Source organism: Gordionus sp. m RMFG-2023, chromosome 4 (genome assembly GCF_954871325.1).
Source record: "Gordionus sp. m RMFG-2023 chromosome 4, tfGorSpeb1-WG-v2, whole genome shotgun sequence".
Lineage (NCBI taxonomy): Eukaryota > Metazoa > Nematomorpha > Gordioida > Chordodea > Parachordodidae > Gordionus > Gordionus sp. m RMFG-2023.
In genome coordinates this window covers 22959959-22976098 of record NC_088778.1, presented here as the reverse complement: position 1 = coordinate 22976098, position 16140 = coordinate 22959959, and the positions used below count along the sequence as shown (strand labels likewise).

The 16140-nt window shown below is 26.1% G+C and overlaps 1 protein-coding gene across 1 annotated transcript; it reads right to left on the bottom strand.

Moving 5' to 3' along the window:
* Positions 1-65: 65 nt before the first annotated feature.
* Positions 66-10762, bottom strand: LOC135928017 (uncharacterized). The gene is made up of 14 exons (XM_065464337.1): positions 10675-10762; positions 10549-10631; positions 10364-10506; positions 9828-9889; positions 8999-9082; positions 8514-8759; positions 7873-8100; positions 7655-7740; positions 7239-7369; positions 6669-7006; positions 2616-2698; positions 2179-2406; positions 1109-1250; positions 66-604 (listed from the first exon to the last, which is right to left on the bottom strand). Exons 1-14 carry the CDS (start codon positions 10757-10759, stop codon positions 444-446), a joined length of 2100 nt encoding a protein of 699 aa, XP_065320409.1. The 5' UTR covers positions 10760-10762; the 3' UTR covers positions 66-443.
* Positions 10763-16140: the final 5378 nt, after the last annotated feature.

Here is a 16140-nt window from a genome sequence, read left to right as displayed (position 1 = left end):
AAAATATTTGACATCACACAACGTGTGTATAAAAATATATATTGTATTATAAAATATTTGGTGGATGTTTTTTTGATTTATAAATGTTTAAAAAATACATTTCATATTAAATTAGATGAGTGGTTTTATAGATAATAAAATATTTATAAAAATGTTTAAAAAATAAATATCATATAAAATTAGATGAGTGGTTTTATATATAATAAAATATGTATAGAAATCAATAAACAATTATTATCTGTGTAAATAACATGATATTTGTATAATTCTATTCTAAATTTTGCTAGTTAATTTAAAAAAAAATAATTATATATATTCCTTGAAATATTAATTAAAGACAATTAAAACACTAATATTCTATTTTCAACAGATAGTAATTTTTATCAAAAGCCTACTTGAGTTTTGAAAGTAAAATATGGTATGAATTATCTTATAAAAAAGGGTTATAAATAAATAAAAAAACCATAAAATATCGACAGAAGAATGCCATAAAGGGTTAAATGCATTTTGAATATCGTGAGGGCTGAATTGAGCAAAATTATTTGATCTGCACTAATTTTGTTAGGTGTGTCTCCAGGATTAAATCGCATGGGACAATTATCAACTATTCCATTTTAAAAAGTAATAAATGTAAAGTTATAATAGAAAATTTATAAAATAACATTCATTTTTTTTTTAAAATTTTTAGTTTAAATTGTGAAATTGATAAACAAAGTACTTACAAAAAATCACCATATTATTCCATTGTTGAATAAATTAAAGTATATTTTTATTGAATGTTCTGAACCGACTGAGTAATTAAATTTTTATTAGGGAATAAATTAGATCTGGTACATCTCTAGGCTTAAATGTTGAATAGATTTTTGCTAAAAATCACCAATTTGTTTTTAAATCAGAGACCTGCACTAAGTACATGGGCCGAGCTGTATTTTTTTAAATATATCCAGGAAGGGCCGTATATTTTAAATTGCCATTATTAGCTATAAAAATTAATAAATATTTTTAAAAAAATACGCGCTGGGTTGTGCAAATGGTACTTCTGGCAGTTCTCTGATTTATATTATGATATAATTCGAAAAGAATATATGAGGCTAAAAAATAAAATAACATTGTCTTTCGCTTTCGATGAGCTTCAGGTATAAGCTTGCTCCTTCAGAAGCATTCCAGCTATTGGGTAATTGATTTACTCCACAATATGATTGTATTGAACGTGACATAATTATTGTATTGAAATGTGTCCTTAAATATACCTTGAATATAATAGATATGATTATGAAAAATTTCATCAGTATTTTTTAATACAAGCTTATATAACCAAGGATTAAATTTTTGTTTTATATCCAGTTCTTAAAAGTTCATTTTCTTAACATGAAATAGATATATGTTATAGACCTGATAATCATATTTAATTGGACCGAGCCTGGCGGTAAATTTTTTAGGTCTTGGCCCATCCAAACCTTTTATGAATGGAATTAATAAATATCTCAAGTTTAAAATATTTATTATCTATTTTAATGTAATGATTAAATATAAATATCCAGAAATAACTTGTTATAAAATACGATATGATATATTTCTCATCTGATTACTTTTCTTTTATTTCCATAATTAATTTTGTAATTGTGATATTCGATTCGGCAAAAATGAAATAATAGGAAGGAATTTATAACATTATTATTTCGAGCCATGGGTAGAACCTCTATTTTATTATGTTACAACAAGCTCTATCCTTAAATCCTATTATGATATCATAAAATTTTGTAGTTTTAGGCTTACATGCAATGCCCAAATTTAACCAGACCTCGGTGAAAAATTAGAGCTTTTTATTATAAGTTATTAATTATAGATGCGATCAAATTTTTTTAAATTATTTTTCCTTATGTAATAATAAATATTTAGAACGCCCCTAACAGAACAATTTACCAAGGCTAAAATCAATTGTTATCAAAAATTAAATCTCGATGGTTAAAAAAACTAAAAAGAATACTCGCATCATACTATAAAAACTTGATAAGGAATGTATCTCAACTTATTAAAATAAAAATACATTTATAATTGAGGGTACATTAAAAATTGAAGAAAAAAAACACTTTGTAAGAGGACAAAAAATTGTAATCTTATAATCAATTTCAAAAAGTGAGTCCCTGGACAGAATCAAGAAAACATAAATATACAAACCCAGCATCGGTAGCGACTAGCAGAATCATTTTCATCGTACGTTATCAGGTAGGAAAGAGAATCTTCCCGCCAATAACCTATGCAGGACATTTCGTAATCTACTTTATCGAATTCCCCTAACGGTTTACCCCGGGAATCAAGGCTCACACATTTGTGGACGTCAATTAGCATTTTGGAGGCGTCCTTAGAACATACCCTCAGTTCTGATTCTACATTATTGCATGTAACCTACATTTTTTTGGTGTAAAAAAACAAGTAGCTAAATTAAAAATTAAAGCGATTTTGGGGGATTTGAAATGGATTAAGTTTTTTGAGGGCAACAATAATGTTGCAATTTATTAATAATTTTTTAGCTTTAAAATTTTAAAATATATGTCAACAGCTATGATCAATAAACGCCTAAATAAATTTTGCAGTTTATAATAAATTTTATATACCCTGACTTCTGGAACCGCTGTAATTCCTCCAATAATCCTATCGTCTAACTGTGTTTGACCCTTTTGTTCGAACCTATACCGACCTATTATATTTTAAATTTCAATTGCTATTTAGTAATTTATATGAGAAAATTAATCGATGCCACGCCAATATAAATAAATGAAATATATATATTAAGAATCAGAATTGCTGGAACGTCTCTACATTTTTTACTAAAACAATTAGGGCACCCTTATATTTTAAAAGTCGAATGGGAGCTAGCTCCTTTTTAGCATGGAGTGGTTAATTTTATTGAACAAAAAATAATTTCAATATTAAATATATTTTGTTGAATGAATTAACAAATTCTGTAATATACAATTATTTAGAATATTATATATATACAATAGTTATCTTTATATTTTTAAGTTTATAGGATTTTACATTATGACTTAAACACATATTTATTTTTAAATGCATGAAGCTATTTATATATTAAGAGTTATTATAATAAATTTTTTTATTCACTTTTTCAAATAATAAAACATATAGTTTTGTTATCAAATGTAAAAATAACTGAATTAAATTAAATAAAATTTCTATTTCCATCTAAATATTTTTCCTCAAAAATGGATTTTTATGATCTTAATGAAACAACTTTATTGGACGTAAACAGCTCACTGAATTGGCTCGAAATCATTGCAATGACTGCAGCCTTAGCCCCAAAATGTGTTGAGGATGAGCACACTTGACTTGGCCAAGATTATAATTGATGTGCATAGAAGTTTTAAAATAAAAATAAGATAAAAACCATTACTGATATTGGTAGAACTATGTGAAGGCTTCCATGTTATTCTAAATTAATCATTTTAAAATTATATAGAACTCTCTTTTAATTTTTAGAATGATTGAGGAGAAAAGTTCTGAAATGGATGAAGATTTCCAATGTGTGAATAACTATCCTGACTAACAGAGTAGAATTGTATGATCTTCTACCAGAGCATTCAAATATAAATGCACCAATATTAATTTAGTGGCCACAGTTGATGTGAGAAAACTATAGTCATTAATAAAAGGTTTATAATTTCATAAAAATATATTTTTTTTTAAATAACTATTTTCAAGTGTTAATAATGATATGATTGCTGCAAATATCCATCCTGCATTTAAATTAAATTGGGAATTAATATAAGGGGATTAAAATAGAGAACTAAAAAATTAATTAATTAATTTTGCAGGGAAACAAATTCCAAGCACAAATATACCTACTATCGCACCAAAAATGCCTTTCAATGATTTAGAAGATTTTTTGGAAGATTCAATAGGAAAATATATTAGACATACATTTCTTAACAAATAATAAAAAAATTAATTTATTCGATAATTATAATGATTTAAAAAATATTTTTATAAAATAAAATACCCCTCTTCCCTCTAGTGCACCTAATGAGCGCTTCTTCAATATTGCTAAACAGGTTTTAGGGGAGCTTATTTGATTCAAATTTAGAACTTGCTACTGTTAAATACAAATAAAAGAAATAGATTTTTTTTGATGTACCATTTTCTTTGAATATAATTATATAGATAAAAAAAATATGATTTTATATTGTGTTGCGGCTGAAATCTACTTACACTCAATCATATAAGAAAGTTGAGGGTAGATTTAGGTGAGTACATTGGCCTTTATGGCTTTTGTACTCGTCGCTTTATTAAATCAATTAATAAAAATAGGTTTAATATAATATATATATCCGAAAACTTTTTTAGTATAAGAACTCTTTCTAAATAAAATATAAATGGCAGAATAGTATAATATCAAAAATTTTTCGGATATATATTAGAATAAAAAACATAAGGAATAGAGGTTAGGTCCTTTATTTTAGGTAACCTACTAACTTTGGGTGAGTAAGAAGGAGCATAATTTAAATTTATAACTATAAAGGTAGAAGATATTCTTATCTTATCAGTTGTGACTCTAAAATTTTAACAACCAGTTCACTAATTTCCTTGCTAGATATGAGTCAGGTCTATAATTACTCAATCAGCGCCTTTCCTTAGCAACTGCTTTACAAACTAGTTTTTTATAGATTAAATTTTTATGAATAAAATTTAATTCATTTATCTACATAAATTATTAATATATATAAAATATTACTCATTTATATATTCGATTCTAAAAAAAAAAATTAAAAATATTTTATTCAATTTATTTAAATCAAATATTGTATAATATGTAAGTTACCATATATTTTCCATATATAGAAAATGTTTAGTTTTGCTTGATTCACGGACCTTTGTATCTGTCACAAGGTATGATAATTTATCCATGATTTCATAAATGATATAGAATTCCAAATATGTCAAATGCGTCATCAATTACAATTTCATTCATTTAGCTGAAGTCTTGCCCCGTTTCACGCACTAATTTTGGCCATTTTAACAGCTTAGGAAAGTTGGCTTCCAGTTAAGTCAATAAAGTTTTAATAATTCCGAAAATTATTAGCACTATTTTCAAGCTCAATTGTTTTGATAAGATTTCAAAATCTTTTACCCCTTCTTTTCAGAAAGATCATATTTTGAATTATCAAAATTTAAGAGTTTAGTAGTAAATAGTTTGAGCTCCATGTGTTCAATAACTTTTAACAACTTACTTCACGGTAATGATGAAAATTCATTACTTGAATTAAACGAGGAGGACTCGTATCGCTTTATTAAATTTGACACCATTTTCTGTATTATCTCTAAATCGTTCTTTAAATTTTGCAAAGCTTTAAAAGATCATCTTAAATTGTCAGTTTTTAAGAAATCAATTTATCTCGATTGTAAGGCGTTGAATAATATAAAGGTGGTCATAGTTATATGTTCACCATTATATACATAATTTTTAAATGCATTCTTTGGGAATAGATTAATTTTTGCAACAATAAAGGTACTCGTCCAATTTTTGCATAGAAAAATTATGTCTAGTTCTCATTAGATTGATTAAAGATGGTATACATTTTATCAAAAATGTCCTTAAATTATTATATTTCATAGTATTGATAGAATAACCCAGTAATAAATGAAGTCTGGGGTTGAGACAGAACCAAATTATTATATTAGAGGTTAGGAAGATGAGAATTACGAATATTTGAAATAAATAATAGATTTTAAAAATGTTCTGGTAAAAAATATGACATATGGTTAATAATTAAATATATTTTTTATTGTTATATTTTGTAAAGAACTAATTTGTTGATAATTATTAATCAATTTTCAAAAGCATGCAAAAATTTAACAACCAGTTCGGATGAACTGGCTCTGGAACAGCACTCATAAAATAGTGGATTATTAAAAAAAATATATATTAGGTTTTAGCTAGATTAGATAAAAATATGTTCCATAATATATGGGCCTTGTGTCAGATTTTATATACATAATATTCTTTTTATATAATATTCGTTTTCCACTGTATTATAATTATTTTTAAAAGCTTTCAAAAGGCTCTTATGTTTATGTTTCTGAGAAAATATTCCTATTAGAGATGAGTGGCCGGGCCTGAACTGGCCTGAATTTTTTGTTCAACCCGTTAAAAAATTATGCAAGTGTTCCCTTGACCGCAAAAAAAATTTTCAAAGGAAAAAAATCATAAATATATATTCTTTGGCATATATTTTGACGCACCAACCTAAAATTTGATATATTAATATTATTTGTATTAGTAAATTTCAGATAATAATTTTACATGATTGCGTATGGATTATTCTCAAATTTTGAAATTATTTGCAAATATTCGTAATTAATTTTTTTAAGGCCACTGTTAATCAAATATTTTTTTGAGCATATGAAGTATTGATTTTTTTTATTGTGATTGATAATGTAGTGACTTCTTGTCAAAATTTTCTAAACCATATAAAAGCAGATATTTATAAATTATAAGATTATGCAATCAGCATGAGAGGAAATAATAGGTCTGGCTCCTGTATTTTGTGAGCATCGTATAGTTTGGCTTAATATATTATAATCCCCTTAAAAAAAATTTTTTTAATTGACATTTAAAAATCTGATTGATTTTTTAAAAAAATATAAATAACCTTGTATAGGGCAAGGTGTATGTGCTCGAGATTCTGCTAATAGCGTGGAATACTTCCAAATTCCGTTTCCCCCGATATTGCTCAATGCTACCTGTTGAAAGTTGTTGAGTTGGCACACTTGATCAAACCTATTATCAACAATGGCGGAACTAACCCTGTACCTCAAAATATTGTTGTGCTTAAAGGAGGTAGATTGTGGATTGGAATTAAATGGATTATTATTATCGATTGAGTTGGAAAACGAAGACTGGTGGTGGTCAGAACGAGATGTGGGAGGGGAAAAAGAGGAGTAGGACGGAAGAAGGTTTTGAAAGTCCCAGCACACGTAATCGATTTGGCTTTTCGATCGTTAAAAAAATGTGTAATAAAAAGTTTTCCAGCTATTCCTCGAATATTATGTGTTTTTCTAGTTTTTGTTAATCAAGTGAAGTTTGTATCTAAGATATTAGGTTGATATTAAAATAGTTAAATTTCTTCTATATATTTTTTTCCACTTAGAGAAATAGAATTTAATTAAATAAACTGCTTATTCATATAATTTACTTTATGGAAATATAATTTTTTTTTTACCATCCAGAATAACTTAGGCGGGCAGTTAGGTAGTAATTACCCATAGATTCTTTGCACACATAATATGTTTTCCTGAGCAACATTTGGTTTTGTAAATTTTCTTCATAAATATGAGTGGAATTTATGACTACCTATAAAATCAGGTTGATTAAAAAAATAATTTCCATATTTTGAATATGGTATTATGGTCAATATTGAGTATAGAGATGAAAGCTTCTATGTGACAACTCACATATAGTTAATTTTGTTACTTATGCCCATGTAATTAATTTAATTGGTCCTGATCTAAATGTATCATCGTTGAAGTTTTCATTGTGGTAGATACAGATAATAGACCAATAAATTGGATTAAATAAAATATACCTTATATTTTTATAAATAAATGAGAAATAATAATTGAATATTTTAAAATATACTCTAGAATCGTAATTAGCAGTGTTAATCCAATTGCCGCTAAAATTTTTCGGAAAATGACAAGTGGGTAAAACGCGAGAAAATTCCACTTTAAATATGTCAAATAAACATTTTTTAATACAGTTTAAATACAATATTAAAAATATTTAATTTTAATGAAATTAAAAAATCTACCCCAAAAAATTAAGAATTGTTAATTTTTTAAAATATAAAATAATACTTTGAGTGAGTCTAAGCATTTCAGGTCCTTCCCTGGCATTTCTCAGTTCGCTACACGAGGCTCTGCTCGATTTGGTCATGTGTAAAGGCTGATCCCTACGCGTTAAAAAGCAACGATATTTGAGATGTAGTTGAGATTCGCCTAGATTTGCTACGGCAAAGTAGACGTTGCCGTTCGTTAGTTCCCATTGGCCCAGGCATGAGTATATTATGTTGGCGCTCTTATACCCTTTTAAAATTATTTTTGTTATTTTAGAGGATGCTCAATAGGCTTAAATTTGAATTAAGCATGCTTAAAATATTTTTTGAGCAAATAAACTTAAGTATTTTCTTGGATTAAATATATATCAATTTAAAAAATTTGTATTCGGTGTCGATGGTATCTGCTGATACCGTAATGGTATCCTTATAATAGGTGGTATAGGTTTCTGCCAAATAAATTCCTTATTTATAACCCATAGTATACAATCATATTAAAAATAATGAATATTTATCTTAATCAATGTGATTCATTTTATACCAAGTTAAACGTTCTACAAGGAAATAATATCGTAACTTTGGCTAATAGATCATAGCATAGTAATTAATGAAAGTAGTTTAAAGGTCGACGATAATAAGAAATTAAATATTAATCAATTAAACTGTCGCTTCCTTGTTTATTGCTGGTGGCGTAGGGGTCGTCCTCTATCCTATCAACGACGCTATCACAACGGGAATAATTCATGTAAAATCTTTCATTTTGAGCTGAAAAATGGGTACCAGGCCTTTGACAGGCCCTTATCTTATTGTCCGGGCTTCTACAGTAGCCGGTCTGAGAAGAATATCGATACTCGAATTTGAAAACTCCCTCCATGCTAGATCGACAATTCACTGGAGTAGGAGTCAAGGCTTATTGCGATAAACATGTTTAAGATAAAGGAAAATATATGGTATAGTAAAAGTAGCATGTTCCATTAATTTTAAACTTTATCAAAGGGCCATTTTATATAATAATAACATTTTATAGAATATAGATAAAAACACCACTATACTAATCGAAATTTTATATCACCATGAAATCACTATAAACGTGGTTATAATTCTTTATTTTTTATATTATATTTATTAAATAAAATAAGATAAGATACCGAACATGGTAATTAATTCAAGCACATCGACTCCGGCACATATATCAACCATGGTTCTAGATGTATCATCATCAATGCATTCCACTTTATATATAAATTATCAAAAATTTTAACTCATATAATAAATAAATAGAATCTAAAATTTTTTAAGAGGATGCTTAATTGAGCTTTTAATCTAGTTTTTTTTTAAATATTAACTTATATAGACCTATTCTTTAATTTATTCTAAAAAATTTAGTCATTATATCAGAGGTGCCCCAATTTAGAAAGTATAAAATATATTGACAACATTTCTAATTTTTTTTAATCCTAAGAATCATTTAAAATTATTTAAGGCTCAAAGTCAATAACAGTATTACCACATACTTTCTCCTAAAAAAAATTAACAATAAAAAAAGGAAATTCGTATCAAAATTAGCAAAAAAATGAAATCCATATCAAAAATGGCAAAAGCGGAAATACAAATCCATCCCCTCCACTTCAATTTCAATAATGATCTTGCATCAACCCACCCCCCCCCCCATCCATGGCAAAAGTGCTTGATCTCAGGACATAATATTTGTTCATAAAATTAGCTAATCTTTCTGAGAATTCTGTGTTTGCACAGATGAATTAAATGATTTAGCCATAATAAGTAGCATGTAATCTCCCAAACTCTTATTTAAAATACTTCATAATAAAAAAATTTTAATTTAAGAGTCCCTTTTTTCAGAAGAGTCGAGAAAAGTTGTCACACCATCGATGGCATAACTACCAATTTTACTCACAATTGGGTTTCATTGTCATTTTTGTAAGGTGAAATATATCATATTCATAATAGTTTTTTTACATTTTTTATATTCCAAAACATTTTGAGTTCTATAAACAATTGAAACACATGTTTTGCATTTTCTAATAAAATATTTTTTAAATATATATAGCAATAAAATATTTAATTATAATCAAAGATTGTTTTAATTTCATAATTTAATAATTAAAATTGATCAAAATTTGAATAAATTAACCTTTATTTATAATAAATAATAATATTTCTCTCTAAAACTATTTTTGTAAGTTCTTATTAAACAAACATTGTAAAACTGGTAATGAATTTCATTCAGCACATTGTTATGATGAAAATTAATTAAATCAAATAATAAAAAATATAAATCATATCATTAATGAATATAATTTTTAATCAAAATATATGAATTTAACTATGAAACTTATACCTTAATTAATATTTAAAAAAATTGATAAAATAAATTAATATAAATAGTTTACCTCCTTGAGTTACTACTTATTTTAATGAAGTAAAAATTAATATATGTATTATCCTATAATTAATATAAGCATTGTGACATAATTAACATGCTATCATCTTACTCTGATTTAAACAAAAATGTGTTTCTATAAACTGAATATCCATCATTAAATCTCATCTTTACGCATTTTCCCAAATCTTGAATATAGTCATGTGTTATTTTCATGGATGTACCAGATCCACGTTCTTCTAAATACCATGAACCCTTAATAATAATATTCAATTAGACTATATAAGAAAAAAAAACTCTCATGGTTTCAGGTATAATGCATGCAGTTCCATCATCATTTTTAGACCAAGGAATCTCAGGATACTGTATAGCTTGAAAATCTTAAATAATAAAATTAAATTAATCTGAAAAATTAATATTTACGGCATAAGGGGCAAAGATTAACAAATATTATAAGTACAAGTATTTTCAAATAGCACAGGTGAACTTCAGGTAAATTTGGATGCATGAAACTGAAATGAATGCAAGAATAAGGTATAATTTAAATGGTTAATCTTAATTCAAAATCTTTAAAAAAAATACATTTATATATATAATTTATATAATTGTATTTATTAATATAATCCAAAGTTATATTTAATTTATTGCCTATTATGAGATCTCCTATGTTTCTAAAATCATTCAAATTCTGCTATAATTACATTCAATGATTGACAAATTTGCACTCCAAAAAATAAAATTAAGCTATCAAACGATTTATTTCTCAGTTTAATAATCAAATTCTTATTTTTGTTAAAAATATTATGTAAGAAGGTGAAAGAAATGAGATATAAATGAATAAAAATTTTTGTGAAAATAATATATAAAATATATGAAAAGAAAAACTAAAAAAAAATTCGTGAATAGATAGAAAGTTGGATAGGAATAACTAGGCAGGGTCTTATCCACGATTTTATTCTTGTACCTAAGGCTGGGAGTTTGTCCCCCAGACTTCCTAGCGCTGACCGGCATGGGAATTTTATCGCTCAATGTTTTACGTTTGCACTAAATTCTGTCCTTTCTATCTGATTAAACTTAAATAAAATTTTGATATCTAAATAAATATTACATCACTTGTTATTATTTCTTTGTAAATATTAATTCATATGTTATCGTTATATTATAATAAAATTATCTATCTATAACTATCTCTACTAATGTGATTGTCATATTATTATTTAAAATTATTTATTTTTAAAACTTATTTTGTTTAATATTTATCAAATTTATAAATAGTCGCCTGATTTTTTATATCAAGTAACTCGTGATCACTTTGTCCCAAAAAAGTATAAAAGGGACTAGATTTGTAATTATATATTTAGTTGCCGAATGAAATTTGGAGTTGAAATAGTTTTAGAGTTGTGTTGGTAAATTGTGTGAGTTATCAAATTGCGTTTTACTGGTAGAGTTTTTTATAGTATATAATTTTCACAATGGTGCCGTGACCGAAACTTACAGGGGAATGTGATAGTGTTGCATTAATAGATTATATTTAAAGCGATTAATGTGACATAAACATTTGGGGAAAATTATAATGTGGTTAGTTAACAGTTGTAAAGGCATTGACAAAAATGTGATGCTAATTTAAAAAAAAAATATGTATGGCTTTAAATTAAGTATTGTTGAAATCTTTAATGGTTGATGTATATTAATTTTTGAAAATAAAGTATACGAATGCTGTGTTGAATTAAATTGAAGAGAACGAAATAAATTATACAGAGCGCAAAACGCGATAGTAAAATAAAATTTTGGGCGAAATTTATATTAATAGAGAAATATACAAATGTGAGAGTGAAAAGTGAAGAAATTTAGAGTAGTGCCGAAAGTTAGTGTTTTTATAATAATGCACTATGGTGAATTAATTTGTGTAGGAGCCAAAATTATAAATTAAAGAGGTGGGCATTGTAAATTAACAAGTGCCAAAGCTAATGTAGGGGTGAAGGTGTAAAATAATATAGCGAGATAAAATAGCGTTGAATATAAATAAAAAAAAGAAAATGGAGAAAATATATTTTAGTATGTAGCTGTGGAGCTAAGCTTAAAAAATTTTCAAAATAACAAAGCATTCGAGTTCACAAGAGATAACATTTTTTTAAAAAAAGGAAAAAGGAGTGAGGTGAGTACTAAAGAGTTAAAATAACAAGGCGAAGGAGAAAATAATTTAAATAATAGGATTGGTTCCAAATAGGAAAAATATTCACGAAAATAAGATTGACAATAAATATTATGCGAAGAAAATTTTCTTTGTAAAAGAGGTGGGAGGGGGGGGGGGAGGTTTCCTAAAAAGGGTGATGATTTACTATTATATTTAGGATAAAGGAAGATGCTAAAATATTTTTTTTTAAAGGAGAAAGATATTGAATTATTTTTTACCTTTAATTAGGAATAAAAACGTGATGTATTAGAGAATTGAAATGGTTAATAAAAGATAATTGTTAGTGAGAACAAAAAAAAATTAATTTGGATCGTATTTTTGGTCAATTGAGTAGAATATCAGCGGGTTGGATAAATTTTTTTTTTTAAATATATAATGAATTCAAGGTTACATATTTTTCTTGGTATAAAAATTGAGGAAATAAAAAATAAAAAGTTGATGTTTTAATTTATAATGATGAGAATTTTATTTAAATGAGTTGACGAATATGTAGATTTTTGAAATGAAAGAAAAATAAATCTAGAAATTGATTTATGAGACTATTAAAAGAAGAGGAATTATTTATTTTTTCGATTTAAATGAATTAACAAATGTGAGCGGTGGGAATTTTAGGAATAGAAAAATAGAGAAAATTTTAGGGGAGTATTCGGGGGGGGGGACCTATTGGGGAGTATTCGGGGATACTCATTGGGGAGTTTTCTGGGGAATTATTGAGGAGTATTCGGGAAGACTCATTGGGGAGTATTCGAGAGGACTTGGGACTGAAATATGTATATGTGGGTTGAATTTTAAAAGGAGAGATGGAAAAGAGGTGTTTGAAATTTCCATAATAGTTTAATATATTGAGATGAATTTTAAAAGGAGAGATACAAAAGAGATTTTCGAAATTTGCCTAAAAGTTCAATATATTGGGATGAATTTTAAAAGAGGAAGGGTACAAAAGTGGTTTTTAAAATTTGGTTAAAAATGTTAATAGTATTAATATAGGAAATTTTGACCTTAAAATATGTGTAAAGTACTTGAAAATGTTTTAATATATCGGCGAATTATTAGACAGTAACGCGGTGAAGTAAAAAAGAAAGAGAACAAGTTGATTAAACCAAATAGAGTGATGGGAGAAGATCGACGGTCAAATGCAATGAATTATTTTGTATTACCAAGAAAAAGAAAAGAAGAGGTATTTTTTAAAAATAATAATCAAGAATTGATTGTGCTAATGGATATAGATTATCAACTTGTGATAAAAGATATTATGGAAATGGAAACTCGATGAATACTATAGAGAGAAGTCATTAACGTTGGGTCCATGATAACTAATATTCGTTCAAACTCGATACTACGGAGACATATCGTTAACTTTGGGTCCAGATAACAATATTCGTTTAAACTCGATGAAGATTACGAAGGGAAATCATTAACGTTAGGTTAAGATAACTAATATTCGTTCAAACTCGCTCGATGCTACGGAGACAAATTTAACGTTGGGTCCAGGTAACAATATTCGTTCTACATTAAAGTTGGTTCAAAATAACTAATATTCGATCATAAACGATGAAGCCAATGCCTACTTCAGCGAAACTATATGGATTTTGAAAATAAAACCATTATACTATCAAAGATATGGGAAGGAAGATAAATTCATGTTGGTTCTTGTGAAATATTATGGAATTCTATATTATTCAGAATAAGGAATCGAATGGGGTAAGTTAAAGAAAAAATATATATTCTAGAAAATTTTGAATCATATTTGATGGTTTAAATAAAATAATTTGGAATTAATAATAATTAGTAATAGACTCAATATAAAACTGAATATTTGACACGATTGAAAGAACCCATGATGAATTAGATTTAAAAGTATGCATATTCTAAAGTTACAACGGAGCCAACAATACCTGGGTCGAATGTGAGCATTTATGGAGGGTGTGTCATATTCTAAATAATTGTAAAAATAAAAAATATAAAATTATTTATTTTTAAAAATTAGACTAAATTTTATAATTATTATGACTTTTTTTTGTAATTATATATTTAGTTGATGAATAAAATTTGGAGTTGAAAATTTATTACTTTTAGTTTTAGAGTTGTGTTTGAAAATTGTGTGAGTTAATAAATTGCGTTGTACTGGTAGAGTTTTTTATTGTATATAATTTTACAGTGATGAAAGTAACTAATTACATTTTTGCAAATAAATAATGTAACTCGTTATAATAAAAGATGTAACTAGTTATTTTTTGGAATGTAACTACAAAGGTAACTAATCTTTCTAGTTACTTTTAAAAACATTTAGAAAATATATATATCTATTATCTATAATACTTTTTGTTAAATATAAAGTCTCACCAAAATTACTATCATTTCTTTAGTTTAAGGAAGCATGTATTTAGAATATGCTCATTCATTTATATTCGAATTAAATGGAATATAAAAGAATATAAATAGTAACTTATTCGTTTTTTTCGACAAATTATTTTAACTTATTTATTAGGTTATTATTTGAATAATTAGTTTTATACGAATCAAATTATTCAGCATAATTATTAGTATTTTTTTAAATAAAGTTTAATGATTTGTCATATCTTGCTAACCTATCAATCTAGGCGCGATGGGTGGAAAAGTATAAAATCTCCCCAGCCCCTCCCCACCATTGGGAATTTTATTGTTCATAAACGCATTTTTTTAGCACTATAGATTGAGTTATTTGAACACATAATTGAAATATGAAATTATTTTATTTGAAAAATGCACATATAAAAATATACAAAAATATAACTATGATCAAATTTGTTTATAAAAATAAATAGAAGATGGGAATTGACTTATAACCAATACTGAAAAAAATAAGTTGATTTAATGATTTTACAAATATTATTTAATAAGGTTGATATAGTTTAATTTTACTTGTAAATACTTGTTAGGGATTCAATTATAAAATATATGTGATTAGAGAAATATGTATAACTATATTACATGATCAATGATTGAGCAGTGCAAACCAATAAAAATAAAGCATTAACAATATAATTTTGGTTGAGATGTAATTTTAAATGCCTTAAAAACAATTCAAAAGTTAATCGTTTCAGTTTTTCATGTCCTAACTTTCTTATATAACTATTATAGTTGGGTAATTACTTGGCTTTTAGCCATTTATTTAAGTCAATTTTTAGCCAGCTAAAAAAGTGGCAAAACAGAGTTTTTAACCGAAAACTGTCAATTTTGCCTTGGAATTATCCTTAATAATATAGCAGCTCAAATTTGAAAGAAACTGATATCAATTAAAACGCCTGGATATTAACAGATTTTTTACTATACGCGCTTGTAGATTGAGCCGAATTAGCTGAAATTTAGCCATTAAACTCGAAATTTTATCTGATTAAATAATTTTCTTATGATAAAAAATTTGGCTAACAACTCGATATGGATGATCTAAACTAATACAGAATATTTTTTGTAAATGTATTTTTGTATGGGTATAGAAATTTAACAATCTATGTAACATAATCTCTATGATTTTTGATTTTTTAAACCATTTAATTAAACAAATAAATCTATAAACCTTTAAAAAATAATTTTTAAAAATCTCAATTTCATTTATTAATCCCTCTTTGAAAAATTATTCAAATTGATAATTAGTTTATGGGAAAAAATTGAAAAATCTCTTGTCTTTAGAATCCTCTTCTTTTATGTATTTTGTA